The 15,583-nt window shown below is 41.9% G+C and overlaps 1 protein-coding gene across 1 annotated transcript in view; it reads right to left on the bottom strand.

Annotated features, from left to right (window-relative positions):
- The window catches only part of LOC146676615 (protein NLRC3-like), an 88,885-nt gene extending 73,794 nt beyond the window's left edge, over positions 1 to 15,091 (bottom strand). The window contains exons 1-6 of the mRNA XM_085401224.1: positions 15,064 to 15,091; positions 14,625 to 14,704; positions 14,144 to 14,372; positions 12,232 to 13,798; positions 7,984 to 8,160; positions 5,440 to 5,613 (exon numbers count right to left, since the gene is read on the bottom strand). Coding sequence (XP_085257350.1) covers positions 5,440 to 5,613; positions 7,984 to 8,160; positions 12,232 to 13,798; positions 14,144 to 14,372; positions 14,625 to 14,704; positions 15,064 to 15,091 — 2,255 coding nt within the window. The remainder of the gene's footprint in view (positions 1 to 5,439; positions 5,614 to 7,983; positions 8,161 to 12,231; positions 13,799 to 14,143; positions 14,373 to 14,624; positions 14,705 to 15,063) is intronic.
- Positions 15,092 to 15,583: the final 492 nt, after the last annotated feature.

Here is a 15,583-nt window from a genome sequence, read left to right as displayed (position 1 = left end):
GTCGGGGTTCCAAGCAGTCAGGAAATGTGACATCGTCAGACTGCAGGCCACGGATTGGCTTGTCAGTCGCGGCACTCAATGAGTCATGAGACGGTGTCTTTCACTAAAATCAAAACTGCAGTTTTTTAAAAACCCTGCAACAAGGAAAATAGCTGCACAACACCGTGGTTTCCAAGTGTGACAAAAAGCCACAGATACATCATTCACACATTCACACACTGGTGATGGCAGCTACATTGTAGCCACAGCTGCCCTGGGGCGCACTGACAGAACATTGCAGAACCTTCAGCACCTCGTATGAAAAATATTTGACTGTGTGCATGCTTTTAGCACTGTTTGGATTTGAGAAAATCTAAAATAAATCGAAATTTGCTTTTAGAAGTTGTTTTATAAAGTTCAGTGGTATATTATGCATACAATAGGACATCTATTTAGATTTACATCTTCCACAGAAAAAACTGCACATTACTGAAACTTAGTATACTGGACTTTGTTGTTGTCCCACACAGGTTCAATTTCGAGTGGTAGATGGCTCAGTGCTCAGTCAACCAAGATTTTATGATAGTGGGCACAATGAGATAGATAAGCTGCTTGTAAACAGTACTTTTATGCTCTCTTTTTCCATTTGGATAAGAAAGAAAGAACCAGGAAACAAAGGCAAACAAATAATCTGTGCCTTTATCCCAGATTCACATTATAGGAACAGCTGCTCAATGACCACTGTAGTCTTTGCTTACAGCACTTTTATCTAGATCTATGCAAAGTGATCCACTACACCTACTTTTACAGTTAAATCATTTTATGAGCACTGATGCCATTTTAATCTGAGTTTCTACTCAAATACAATCAGTAAAGAAAAACACAGTCTGTGACGTTTGTTTTGAAGGAAAAGGTATTCCCTGCAAATGTTTATCTGTGTGAGACTATTCAGAAAACAGTCATTTTGTTTTATAGGTGAGACACTTGGCCTCTTTTTTCCTTGTTCTACGTTTGTCTTTTGTCCGATTACTCTGGAACACAAGATGGAAAACTGATATTCTCATGTTAAAAATATAGAAAAAGGATTTTATCACCCATAAATGTTAACTTCTCATGCCTCTAAGCACAAGCAGGAGCAGAAGTGCCCTCTGCAGTTTGTGTGTGGAAGTGCAAAAGCTTACAGCACCTGGTTTTCCCAGGCGGTCTCCCATCCAAGTACTGACCAGGCCCGACCCTGCTTAGGTCACGATATCGGGAAAGCAGAGCTGAAGAGGAGGATGCAGGAGGCCTGTGTGTGTTCAGCAGCCTGCTGCATTGGAGTTTGCCTGGTAACAGATGACCCAAACAGCACACACCCGCTGGACGTGACCGCAAACATGCCCCCCTACACCTTTTACATAGCCCGGCTGCTCGAGTTCTTTTGCTGGTTTTTCCCGCGACCCCCCACCTTCTTCAAATCCAACAAAAGTGGTATCAAACGTTTATGCTACGTTTGTGCTGTAAAAATTTTTGTTTGTGCTGCTATCATTTTAAAGATATTCAAGAAAATTTCTAGAGGTCCCCAGAGGTCAACCAGCCCCCCCACATTAATTAAATCAAACAAAACTGGTGTCAATCAACTGTGCTACGCTTGTGCTGGTTTGTGCTGCTAAAATTCTCGTTTCTGCTGCTTCTGTTTTAAAGATATTAACGAAAATGTAAAGGTCAAAAGGTCTCTTCAGTATCCTTCCTGATGGCAGCAAACTGAAGACGCTGTTGAAGAGATGAGTGGAGTCACCTGTAATGAAGAGGACCTTTCGAATGAGGCAGGCACAGTAGATCTCCTGGGGAGGGAGGCAAGAGAGGACCCTGCAATCCTCTCCACTGCTCTCACTACCCGTTGTCATATTTTTCCTGCAGGACCCAGTGCAGGAGTCATACCACACAGTGATGCAGTTGGTGAGGATACTTTCAATGGTGCTCTTTAGAAGGTGCTCATAGTGGGGGTTGAATCTCTTGTCAGCAGAGTGAAGAGAATTGTTATGTGCATTATTATTCAGCCCCCTTTGGTCTGAGTGCAGTCAGTTGCCCATAGACATTGCCTGATGAGTGCTAATGACTAAATAGAGTGCACCTGTGTGTAATGTAATGTCAGTACAAATACAGCTGCTCTGTGACGGCCTCAGAGGTTGTCTCAGAGAATACTGGGAGCAGCAACACCATGAAGTCCAAAGAAACACTCTGATGGACGTGTGGACAGCAATGCTGCTTTGAGCAGTACCGATGTTTCAGGGCTGGATGACGTTGTTGGGTGGGACATCTACATCCTGACATATCAAGGTTACTTTACTTTTAGGTCAATTTGCTTTACAGAAAAATAATAGCATTTGTCATCAAGATATTTATATGACTGCACTTGATCAGGTTTGTCCGGATTTCAAACTGTTCTAAAAGTCTTTTGATTCAAATCTGGGGCTGTGTTATTGAAAGAAGCAGAGAAATCGATGAACTGAAGTCCTTTACTCTCTACATGTTTGACAATCAGGTGAAGTAGAATCAAAAGCACGTCCTCCACTCCTCTATTGGGCTTATGTAGAGTTTAAGTTCACACAGAGACGATGACATTTTTCTACAACCAGCAAACAGTAAACAAGAAATGTAACAAGAGTTTCAGAAGAAGCTGTTTTACAGAGAAATGATTCCCTGAAGACAAAATTATTATTATCATCTTTATTTCTCCAGGTGAAAATTTAATTGAGATTAAAAATGTGGTTTTCAAGAGAGACCTGGCATCATGGCAGCAAGAGTCAGAAATACATCATAATTCAAACAAACACAAAATAGGAAAAACATCCTACATAAACTTCATAAAGTTTCATTAACAGACTTTGAACAATGGACTTCAAACTTCCCCCCAAAACAACAGAAACACATTTGAAGATAATGAATGACATTTATCCCTCTAAAGAAGGACTTAGACTATGATTTAATATGAATGAGAACATGTTTATAAATGGATGCAATCAAAGATTTCATCAATCCCTGATTTAGAGACAACAGAACGTTTGGTTTGATTTCACAAGATAAGAATGACGACTGAGTTGGAAGATTGTTTTACGTTTAGTCAAATCTTTCATACATAAAGTCGGATTACAAAATCATCCCCTAAGTTTGTTGTTTTATTCAAGGAATTGAAATTATAGAGAAAATCTGTGAAATGACTTAAAGAAAACAAACCACAAAAACTCTATGATGCTCTAAACCTCCTGGTTTAGGTCGGACACCTTTCTGATGATGAGTGCATCTAACATTTCCTCAGAAGTCAATGTGCCATATGATTGCATTAGCAATAAATTACACACTATATAGAACCACTTCATAGGATTATATTTGTGCGCAGATGTTTGCAGCTATCAACGAATATTTATCAGCTATTTTGAAACAAAAAAAGACTTTTTATCCATAACAGCAAATGAACTGTACAACAGAAAATACAAATGCTATTTATGGTCTCCTCACAACAATGATAAGAAAAATAAACTGGGCCAATATGTCATGTTTCTTAATACAGAGACACACATGTTAATGTGATCTCTGGTCTCCTCTGAGTGGGAGTTATTATAACTGACTGTAAAAAGTCAGCACAAGGAAAATAAACTCCACCTAAACTTGGTTTATATCTGACCCAGACAGACTGCAGGTCATAACTTCTTACCTGAAGTTCAGTTCACCTGACACTCGGACCGGCGGCCGCCTCAGGTCTCTGCTCCTCCAGGGTTGCCGACCCCTGCTCTAACGCATCTGATTTGGATTCCTGAGATCAAATATATTTTCCTTTGTGTTTGTTTTCTTCACATTTGTGGCTTTAATGTAGTGTTACATCCTGTTTGTTTGCTTCCATCTGTATACATGTCCAGATTCACTGTTATGTTTCTATTCTTACATTGCTGTGTGATCACTGTTCCCTCTGCTGACTGATGTGACCTTTTGTATCTCACACTGATACTTGTCATATTTGTATCTGCGCCTAAAAGATAAAAAGTTTTCCATGCTAAAACACAGCTCCACCTCCTGCAGTTCTCCCTCTGAACCACTAGATGTCTCTGTTATCTAAATGAAGACGTGCAGCACAGCAACCACAGCAGCGCTCAGATCACACGTGTCCTGTTATTATGTATAAAAGCATGAAACAGGTGAGACAGGTGGGATCAATATTAATGTTGTGGAAATATATGAAAAAGCAACAGAAGAGTGAAAACATTTCCTGTTTCTAGAAAGATCTTTCAGCTCACAGCTGCTCACAGACTGTATTTACAAGTGACAAACTGCAACTCTACAGTACATCTACAGTATATATCAAATATATTCTGTATTCAAATCTATTGAGTGATGTTTGAAAGTCTTTCCAGGTGAGTTTGATCCAGGAGGGTCTGAAGCCAGAGTCAGACAGAGACTGTGCAGAGACTGTAGAAGGACAGAGCAGCAGCAGAGCAGTCCAGATACACTGATGATCCTCTGTCAGATCCAGAGGGACACACAGGGATGATGCTGGACTCTACATTGTGTCTGACAGTGGAGCTGTTCTCAGAGCAGTTCACTCTGCAGCACTGACAGTCATCTGCACTTCTTCTCATTCCTCTGTCAGTCACTGCTGGATGAAGCTCTCCTCTCCACCTCCCAGTAACATGGCCCAGTCAGAGCGTCTCTACACACAAGCTGCTGCTGCTTCAACCTCTCTGGATCATCAGGACACAGCTCCTCCTCTCTCAGCACACACACCGTCCTGTTTACCATCACCAGCTCCACCTGCAGAGAGAAGAAGGAAGAGCAGAGGAGATAAACGAGTGTTTCCAGAGACTCTTCATCAGCTGTCAATCAGTGATGCAGCACATCCAGTATAAAGAGCAGCAGGGACTTCAGTGCTGGGACTGTACTAGGACTCATTGTTGCTTCACTTTTTCTAATCTTTGGATTTTTATTGAAGTTGATGAAAATGTTTTTCCCTCCTAGTTTGAGTTTGGACTTTCATTCATTAGAAGAACCTTGGTGTGTCCACTCTGAGCTCTGTAGGAACCCCAACAACAAGCCCAACAATCCAGATGGACGGTTCCAGCTGTTAACTGGAGGAATTCCATCCAAACATCTGCTCTCACTAAATTCTTCCTCACCTACAGACTGTGTTCTTCACTGCTTTAAACTTGGAAATGAATGCAGTCATTGGTCTGCGTGCTGCTTTGTTCAGAGAGCTGATTGGCTGTTGACAGTGTTTGATCAGAGCGTGTCAGCCGTTACCATGGTGACCATAAAGGTCAGAAACAGGAAGTGTTTGTGTCCAATCCTGAAGCCTGTCACCATTCTCCTCTCACAGCTTCACTGAGAAGCTGCAGCTTTACAGGAAACACTGGATCTTTGTTTCATACTGACTGTGTTTAGTACAATACTGCTGACAGCACCACCCACTCACTCCATCACTCTACTTACAGCAGAGTCTTCAGTCTGTAGTCTGGACTCTGCTGAAGATCAGACAGCTGCTTCACATCTGGATACTTCAGGTTGTTCCAGCTCAGGTCCAGCTCTCTCAGATGGGAGGGGTTGGACTTCAGTGCTGCTGCCAGATAATCACAGCTGATCTCTGACAAACCACAGACACTCAATCTGTATAAAGAATGAAAGATGTAAGTTTATTAGACAAAGTGTGAGCTTGAAATCATTCAGTGTTTCATCATCTGTTCAGAGCTGAAGAAGGTTCAGAATGTAGAAGTTTAGAAAATGGAAACTCCAAACAGCTGAAGCCAACAGGAAGCAGCTTCAAACAGGAAACTGTGCAGAGTTTCAGACTATATGTCCTGATGCAGCCAGTTGGATTTTGGAGATTTGAATCTCTGTTCTGTGACTAAGTCCTTGAATCATTTCTTCCAGTTGGTCCAACAAGACAGACTAAGTGTTGGACATGTGTTGTGGCTCCATTAGGGGAGCTTCTAAATGTGATGTGATGGCCCCTCTGGGTCTGTCAGGTCACAGCACTGAAGAGAGCTCAAACTGGGCACACAGTTGTTCCAGTCTGGACCAAAGACTCTATACTGGGACTGAGGGACTGCTTTGACTGCACCCACTGGGACTTTTTAAAGGCTCATGTTCTCACTTAGATCATCGATTTCTACTTACATTTCTTTCTGGGAAAAATGGGGATTACTTTGGAAACAGGAAGCATTTTCCCCAATAAGCAGCCCTGGATTAGTAAATCACTCCAACATGTTCTCAGGCAGAAGAAGCTGTCTTGTTATGAGGGAGAGAAGAAAAAGATTGAGGCACAGAAACTTGTTGAAAGAGAGATAAAGCAGCTAAAATCAGGTGTAAAAGTAAAGCAGAGGATGAGCTGAATAAAGGACACTCAAGGCTGGCTTGGAAAGGAATGAAGTCCATGGTGGGGATGCAGGACAAGGAGCAAAGATGAATGTGATGCTGAATCAGCAGAAGACTTGGACTCATTTGATTCCAGCTTTGATATCATTGATTTCAATGAAGAGCTTTGTGATTGTAGCAAAGGGCTGGTAGCTCTGAGAGTCCCACTGATGAGGTGTTTGTGTGGAAATCTCTTAGTGGGACCAAAGAGAGAAAAAGCCCTGGTCCTGATGCTGTGGGAGGGAAATGATTGAAGTGTGCTGTGAGGAACTGACTGGGAGATCTTCACACATTTTCCAGTCCTCCTTGGAACAACAGGAAGTTCCCAGCATATGGAAACAAAGGTTAAGTGTCCTATGGCACTCAGTGATGATGGTGCTGTGGCCCCACCACCTCCACCTCTTTGTAAAGGAACTAACTGTCATCTGAAGCTTCAAATGGGACTAAGACTTCCTCCACTAGGTGGCAGTGTCTGATGAGAAAGTGTTAGTGGAGCTGGCCTGGAGTCAGAAACAGGAAGATGCAGGATTTGGGCTGAAATGGGGAAAAGTGGTTCGCACTAGTGCCTTAAAGCAAGAAGGTTGTAGGTTGAAGCTTGTTGGCCTTTCTGTGGAGGTTGGATGTTCTCCCACAGTCCAATGAAATGGTGCTTAGGTTCATTGGTGCTTCTAAATTGGCTGTAGGTGTGGATGTGAGAGAGTGCTTCTCTGTCTCTCTCTGTTGGCCCTGTGATGGACTGCTCACCTGTGCAGGTGGACCACGCCTCTTGCCCTATGACAGCTAGGGCACAGGCTGCAGCCCTGTGAGCCTAAGCTGAATAAACAGTTAGCAAAAATGATCCATAGATGGCCTGAAATCCCCCAGTTAGCAGTTTGGTAGATAGCTATGACATGCTAATCCCATCCAGCAGCTGTATTCTACCTGTAAGCTGATCCCTGCTGAGCCAAAGCACTTTTTCATATACAAATTACAACCTTTAATAGAAACCTATTGGTCAGCATCTTATTAGCCTGCTGTTAGCTTCATTCCACAGAAAACTGAGAGAAACTAACAGAGTTGATAAAGAATAAAGAGAAATGTGCTGATTTAAAGCCTTTGAAGTGCTTCAGATGATCTCTGTCCACTTCTGTCCACTCATTCATTCATGTAAGCTTTCTAATGCAGCTTTGATCTTCACAGTCTGCTTGATGAAACTCATTCTAACCCTGAATGTCAGAGTGTTCCTCCTTCTCTTTCCCATCTTTAATGCTGGCAGTGGAGGAGATTTGGATGTTGGACTGTGTTTTGGATGATGTGTGTATGTTTGTGTTGGACTGCTGTCTGTAAAGCAAACGCACATTTTGCTTTGGATTTCAGTGTCAGACAGACTTTAAGGTGGAATGAAGAGTTGGAGAGTTTCACAGTGAATTATCCAGTGGAGGATTTTTCTTCTTCTTTGAAGGTTTGAAATGTGAACATTGTTCTGCTGCAGTCAATGGACTAAACCAGAGAAGAAGAAAACAGACTTTACCATGAAGATCCTCAGTGTGGATCAGTATAATATCAGCCTGATGTCTGCAGTTTAGTGTCAGCACAACTTTCACATCATATTCATCTCAGCACAACTAAAACATGCTGACTGACCTCAGAGTTTCAAGTCCACATCCTGGACTCTCCAGGAAACCACACAGATGCTTCACTCCTGAATCCTGCAGCTTGTTGTTGCAGCTCAGGTCCAGCTGTCTCAGATGGGAGGGGTTGGACTTCAGTGCTGCTGCCAGATAATCACAGCTGATCTCTGACAAACCACAGCCCCACAATCTGTATAAAGAATGAAAGATGTAAGTTTATTAGACAAAGTGTGAGCTTGAAATCATTCAGTGTTTCATCATCTGTTCAGAGCTGAAGAAGGTTCAGAATGTAGAAGTTTAGAAAATGGAAACTCCAAACAGCTGACAGAGTTCATACGCCTTTGTCAGGGTCAAATTCAAGCAAGACCATGTGAAAATTAAAACACATCATCCTAGGTGAACTTAAACACCTTTGTTCCCCTTTTGTTAAGACATAGAAAAGTACACCACACAAAAATACTGCAAAAGGAAACGGTCGCCTTATATACATAGTGTATAAACTCAAAATGCACATTTCACTTCAAATTAAGATTAAGGCTTTGAACAGATCACATAGTTCAGTTCAACATATAAGACTTTAAGAATGCACAAGCATCTACTTAAAATCTATTTAATTTATCATCCATGATATTATTTTGTACAATTCCAATGTATTTTGTTCATCTCCCTTAAATAAACAGGCAGTCTTAAAGTATGAAATATTCATATACAAACACATATAAATGTGTGTACTGTCTCAGTGGCTGATAGTACCCCACAGGCCTCAGTGTGAGCTTGAAGACATTTATAATGTTTAAGTAGTTTAATGTGCAGGTGCTGACGATAAACACATTTTGAATGAAAGCCGGGGAACTTTGGTAGCACAGAAACAAGTGGCTATTCTTTGTGACTATATGGATCACTCACAATACCATTATTTCACACAAAGGCACCAAATTAATACTCAAAAAAGCTGCAGCAATACACACAAATATAAACAGTACTTGGTGACAACTTTGCTTTTAGCCTTTAACCCTTCTTGACTACTTTTGATGTGGCCTCTATATTTTACCTTTAAAAACAGTTTATCTTGCCAATCTGTTATTTTCTCATTTTGACCAACTGTATCAGCACAATTTATCTAAATTCAGACAAAATTTAAAATACAAGTAGAAAGTGATATTTTGACTGTAAAAACCACACACATGTTTAACGAATCATCTTCATAACTTGAAATGCAAATAGAGATTGTACACTTTTAAAAATACGCACACGTTTTGCAAACAACAAAGTTATATGGTACTATTTACCAAAAAATGCAGCCAAGGCTCAGACGTTTTTCATATAATCATTTCAAACTATTTACAGAACAATCAGGTGTCAAACAATAGTTTGTGTCACTCTAACACATATGAGAACAGCACAGGGATAAACCTGCAGGTCTGACAGCAGGTGTGTCACTCAGCGTTTACACTGCAATCTGCCTTTGTTGGCTTTAAGGCAGCAACTGTGACGATCACTAGTAGAACTGACACACAAAACAAAACAACAGCTACACACTAAATACACAAGACAACAAACTAACTTGAGACCAAACACGGTAAACGTCACAAATCTCTCACGTATCAAAACTCTCTCTCTCTTTCGCTCACTCGCTCTCTCTTGCCGGTCACTCCTAAAACTTCCCCCTTTTGCTAAACAACCAAATGTCATGTTTCCATATCATTTTTGATTGGTCGACATGGTACATTTTCCCACCTATAGGGCTTTGGAGCGTGATGTCACGGGAGATGGGCCATGCCCCCTTCCGCCATGACAGTAGGCCAGCCAAAGGATACCATTTCAGCTATGGATCGTACGTGTTGTGTTGTCGGTTGCAACGTTAGATCACACGATCGTGAAGGCAAGAAGCTGGATAACGGGCTCTCTTTTCATCGTTTTCCATCCTGGAGGCAACGTGAGGGATCCCATGTATCCGATATTACTAAACAAAGACGTCAGGCTTGGATTGCAGCGGTGAGACGAGGGGATATCGAGTTCTCTGCAATCCCCAGCTTTTTGTTGGTTTGCTCACGGCATTTTCTTTCCGGTGAGTTCTAAATTAATTCATATCACTCTTGAAAGGCTTTTAGTGTGATTTTCAACGTGCTGAGGTCATAGATAATGAGATAAAACATGCTAATGTGTGATGCTGCAGAACCACATCATGTCGACTGAGTAGCTTATGATTTGGCATTATTGCAGGCAAACCAGCATATGAAATGGATGTAACAAATCCAGACTGGGAACCAACACTGCACATGGGGCATGACGACATACCTGTATCAGACTCGGACCGGCACTCAAGGCGTGCGCAACGGAAGCGAAAAAGAGCACCCATCGGAGGTAAACAACCCCCCCCTCTAAAAACATACTAAATTGCTATCACTGTACACTAATCCGCACATAACTTCCAGATGAATCACACACCTGTCATTGGAATATTGGTGTAATCAGTAATTAGTTACTGATTACTTTTTTCAAGTAACTTGACCAACACTGGTGTTAACACACAGGAGTTGTTTCAAGGCAGCGTTTAGCTATGATAAAATGTATGCAGGAGTAATTGCTTATATGTTTAAACTTAATTGATTAAAGTGGTTGTTTTTTTTGGATCTTTTAGTAGAATAGGCGCTTATAATGATTTTCTTGTGAAAGGAGATTCTAGGTCAGAGTGGAGGCCTTGCAGCAGCGAGACTTCTGTGTACAGGATGTTGATGATTAGATAAGGCAAGCGACAGGAAACGCATGCAGGGACGTGAAAGCAGCGTTTTAAGAGTTTTAAAATGATGAGTAACGTTGAAGAATATATATAAATACAAGTCAATAAGTCAAGAAGATAATTAGGATCAGGCTTTTGATTAAAGAGTCCCAAAGATGATAAGTTAGGGAGGTGCAGGAAAAGGTGTTTGGTTTGCTTTACAGAAGATCTCGGCGACCACAGGGGGGTGAGGATCCTGGAGGCCCGAGGCATGATGGACCACAAGAGAGGGACGCAGAAAAAACCTAATCTTACGCATGGAGTGTTCTCGAGGGGGAGCTGGTGTTTATTACTGGACCACTTAGATGACATGAGGTTGTCTGATTTGCTGAGCCAGAGGACGGCTAGAGAGGGTCAGAGCGGGAGTGGTGACCCCGATGTCCATGATGCCATGGATGGACATGGAAGCAGCTGAGTGGGCCGAGGAGTGACCCAACACAATGTATTGTGACCTCTGGTGTTCCAGAGGTCGAGAGAGGGAGTATTGAGATTAGAGAGATATTTTGCTGCTATTGTTAATAATCATCATCATTACCATTGCATTAATAATATAATCTACAAAATTGATATTGCATTCAGATGTTTAAACAGTGTGTGTCTTTCAGAAAGACTAAGTTGCAGGCTGACAGGAAGTTGCAGGTTTGAAGAGTGTGCCTTTTGCAGAACTGAAACCGAAAGCAGAGTCTACGTGCAGGTTATTTTGAGGAGCCTTTAAGGACGAGACACACACTTAGTTAAAGAGAATCATTTATAGGTGGAAGTTTAATCATGTTTTGCTCGGGGTTGCAAAAGAGCAGTTTGTCGCAGAACTGCTGCTGATGTGTCAAGATGATAAGCGAGCATCCGGCAGTGACAGGAAGTACCTGCCATGAAGACAGGAGATAATGTTCTTTTAAACTGTGTTAAAAGTCATTGTGGTTTTGATTTGACGTATGCATATATTCTGTTTGTGACGTATGAGGGGGCGTCATTAAATTCAAGCCCTGATGGTATAAAATATCTGTTTATGCTTTGATTAAGTCGGAGATCAGCCCGGTCTGCGAACGGAGCTGGTCTTCCCACGCGTGTATTTCATTAAAATCGTTTGACCAAGTTCTGGACCATGGTTGTTTGTACTCTCCTTCCCCAATATTTGAACCTTAACATTAGTTTACTCAAAATAATTTTAAGACATCAATATTAAAGGTTAAGTTATGATAATGAATACATGCAACTATAACTGATGACATCAGAATTTGGATTTTTTAAGCTAAAGCGAAGGTGCTGACTCACTTGGCATGTTACTCTCAAATCCTCCCTAATAACAATAACATAATTACACTTTAGCCACAAGAGGGCAGCAGCATTAATACAAGTCACGTGTATATAAAGGTACAGTGATTATATTACAGTGATTTTGACAAAAACAAAACAGAGGTTCATGGCAGTGTGTTTTTCCATAACATACCAACCAAATTAAATAATAAAAACTTCATAACTTACAGAGCTTTTTTAGAGACTTTGACCACTGGCAGCAGCCTCAGAAGAGCCTCCTCTGAAGCAGAGTATTCATGCAGGTCAAACACATCCAGATCTTTTTCTGATGACAGTAAGATGAAGACCAGAGCTGACCACTGAGCAGGAGACAGTTTATCTGTGGAGAGACGTCCTGAACTCAGGGACTGTTGGATCTCCTCCACTAGAGAACGATCATTCAGTTCATTCAGACAGTGAAACAGATTGATGCTTTTCTCTGCAGACAGATTCTCACTGAGCTTCTCCTTGATGTACTGAACTGCTTCTTGATTGGTCTTTGAGCTACTTCCTGTTTGTGTCATGAGGCCTTGCAAACGAGTTTGATTAGTCTTCAGACCCAAGAGAAAACGAAGGAACAAGTCCAGGTGTCCATTGGGGCTCTGTAAGGCCTTGTTCACAGCACACTGGTAGAAGTATTTCTCTGTCTGAGAGCTTGTTTGTTGTTTTTCCAGCAGATTGAGTCCAGAGTTGATGAAGGTCAGGTGGACATGAAGAGCAGCCAGAAACTCCTGAACACTGAGATGAACAAAGCAGAACACCTTGTCCTGGTACAGTTGTTTCTCCTCTTTAAAGATCTGTGTGAACACTCCTGAGTACACTGAGGCTGCTCTGATATCGATGCCACACTCTGTCAGGTCTGGTTCATAGAAGATCAGGTTTCCTTTCTGCAGCTGATCAAAAGCCAGTTTTCCCAGAGACTCAATTATCTTCCTGCTCTCTGGACTCCAGTGTGGATCTGTCTCAGCTCCTCCATCATATTTGATCCTCTTGACTTTGGCCTGAACCACCAGGAAGTGGATGTACATCTCAGTCAGGGTGTTGGGCAGCTCTGCTCCCTCTCTGGTTTTCAGCACATCCTCCAGAACTGTAGCAGTGATCCAGCAGAAGACTGGGATGTGACACATGATGTGGAGGCTTCGAGCTTTCTTGATGTGGGAGATGATCCTGCTGGCCTGCTCCTCATCTCTGAATCTCTTCCTGAAGTACTCCTCCTTCTGTGGGTCAGTGAACCCTCTGACCTCTGTCACCATGTCGACACACTGAGGAGGGATCTGATTGGCTGCTGCAGGTCGTGTTGTTATCCAAAGGCGAGCAGAAGGGAGCAGGTTCCCTCTGATGAGGTTTGTCAGCAGCTCATCCAATGAGGTGGACTTTCTTGTTTCAGTCAGGATTTTAGTTTTCTTGAAGTCCAAATTAAGTCGACACTCATCCAGACCATCAAGTATGAACACAACCTGGAAGTCTTCAAGCCTGCAGATTCCTGATTCGTTAGTTTGATTAAAGAAGTGATGAACAAGTTCCACCAAGCTGAACTTTTCCTCTTTCAGCACATTCAGCTCTCTGAAAGTGAATGGAAATATGAACTGGATGTCCTGGTTGGCTTTGTCTTCAGCCCAGTCCAGGCTGTATTTCTGTGTTAAGACTGTTTTCCCAATGCCAGCCACTCCCTTTGTCAGCACTGTTCTGATTGGTTCGTCTCTTCCAGGTGAGGCTTTAAAGATGTCTTCTTGTCTGATTGTTGTTTCTGGCCTGTCTGGTTTCCTGGATGCTGTTTCAATCTGTCTGACCTCATGTTCATCATTGACCTCTGCAGTCCCTCCCTCTGTGATGTAGAGCTCTGTGTAGATCTGATTCAGGAGGGTTGGGCTTCCTGCTTTAGCGATGCCCTCAAACACACACTGGAACTTCTTCTTCAGTTGGGCTTTAAGTTCTCGTTTACAGAGTGGAGCAAATGTTTCTGAAGGTAAGAAATTCAGAAAAAACTATTATATAATAAATATCATAGCCTTTCAGTACCCTGAAAGGATGAATGTCTATTGGTCCATTTCTTGAGCTATTAGGAAAGATCAATATTCAGTCTTTAGAGAAATTCTCTTACTGCTCTGCAGATGGTCAGCCATCTCATGCTGCTTAAGTCTCCTCAAGAAGTGGAGTGTGATCTTCAGAAATGCTTCTCTGCAGCTCTTTCTTTCATCTTCATCCTCTCCTTCAAACATCTCCTCATCCTCCATCTGGCTCTTTAAAGTTTCTGGGTGATCTGGACTCAGAAGCTTCTGGATCTTCTTCAGCTCGTTCTTCACAAACATGGTGATGTTGTCCTCCAGCCGCTGGAAAAGAAGACTATATGAATTACCCAGTGGTAAATGGACTGGTTCTTATATAGCTCTCTTTGATACTCTGTGCACACAAAGCATTTATACAACATGCCTCATTCAACCAAGCACATTGTTCTATGCTTAAATACTTTCTTTCACACTCTGATGGATGCATCAGAGGGCAGCTTGGGTTTAGTACGTTACCCAGTACATTTGCCAGCCAGGGTTTGATTCACAAACCTAACTAGTAGCTGACCTGCTCACCTCCTGAGCTACAGTCACCCCAATCTGACTGAAATCATGGAGCCCAAACTCTGATGTATGTTGGACACACTGACAATCCTCTGGTCCACAAAGTGCAGCATAGAGGTGACTGAAAAGAACAAATGTAAACGTAGTACTACAAACCATAACCACAGAGTCCAGGTGTGTTTGATGTTGCTGTGCAGACTGACCAGTGGAAACCTCTGCTCTCTGCTGGTCCACTCTGTGGAGGAGTAATGAATAATTAGCTCATGTTATGTCTGTCCACACACAGACACAAGCTAAAGGTCCATGAAGTGATGTTTGGATGGGTTCAGTCAATCAGATGACTGTCATGGTGAAGCTTTGCTAGTCCTGCTGATCCCACTGAGAATTAACAACACAGTTTCCAGATGTCTGTAGTTTTCTGCTCAGTTTCTTTAGTCCCAACAGCTCTTACCATCTCCTGCATAAAGCTTTCCCTCCATGCTCAGATGCCCTGGAACAAGGTGCTCTCTTTATATCAGTGACTGGTTTAAAGGGACAACTTGCAGTGCTCGCCAAACTTTGTGTCAGCAAAAGTAGTTCTAATGTTTCTTACATTTATTACATTTTTACATTTTTACACACACAAATCAATGAACGCAAAAACATGAACTTTCCAGATATTTTGTTTTACAATGTTACAAAACTCAGTTCACAACTACACAGTCTGATTTACAAGTACAAAATATTGATGACCACAGTTTGAGCCGATGTATGTCCCGAGTCTGTGGACTCAGTAGTTTTGTTTTGATTGTTATTGTCTTTTGTTACAATTTCATTCTGATTAAGATTTTCTAGTTCTGAGGTTTTGGTTTCTGTGTTCCCTCTGTACTGTGTTAGTATTGTGTCTCTGTGTTCACTTCCTGTTTTATTTTGACAGTGCCATGTCCTATGTTAGTGTGTCTACTTTTGCTTCCCCTTGTCTGGTTATGTCC

Source organism: Rhamphochromis longiceps, linkage group LG3, assembly GCF_057381845.1.
Source record: "Rhamphochromis longiceps isolate RC_006_pf linkage group LG3, R_longiceps_female_GT1.1, whole genome shotgun sequence".
In the NCBI taxonomy this organism is placed as follows: Eukaryota; Metazoa; Chordata; class Actinopteri; order Cichliformes; family Cichlidae; genus Rhamphochromis; species Rhamphochromis longiceps.
This window is presented reverse-complemented; position numbering and strand designations above follow the sequence as displayed.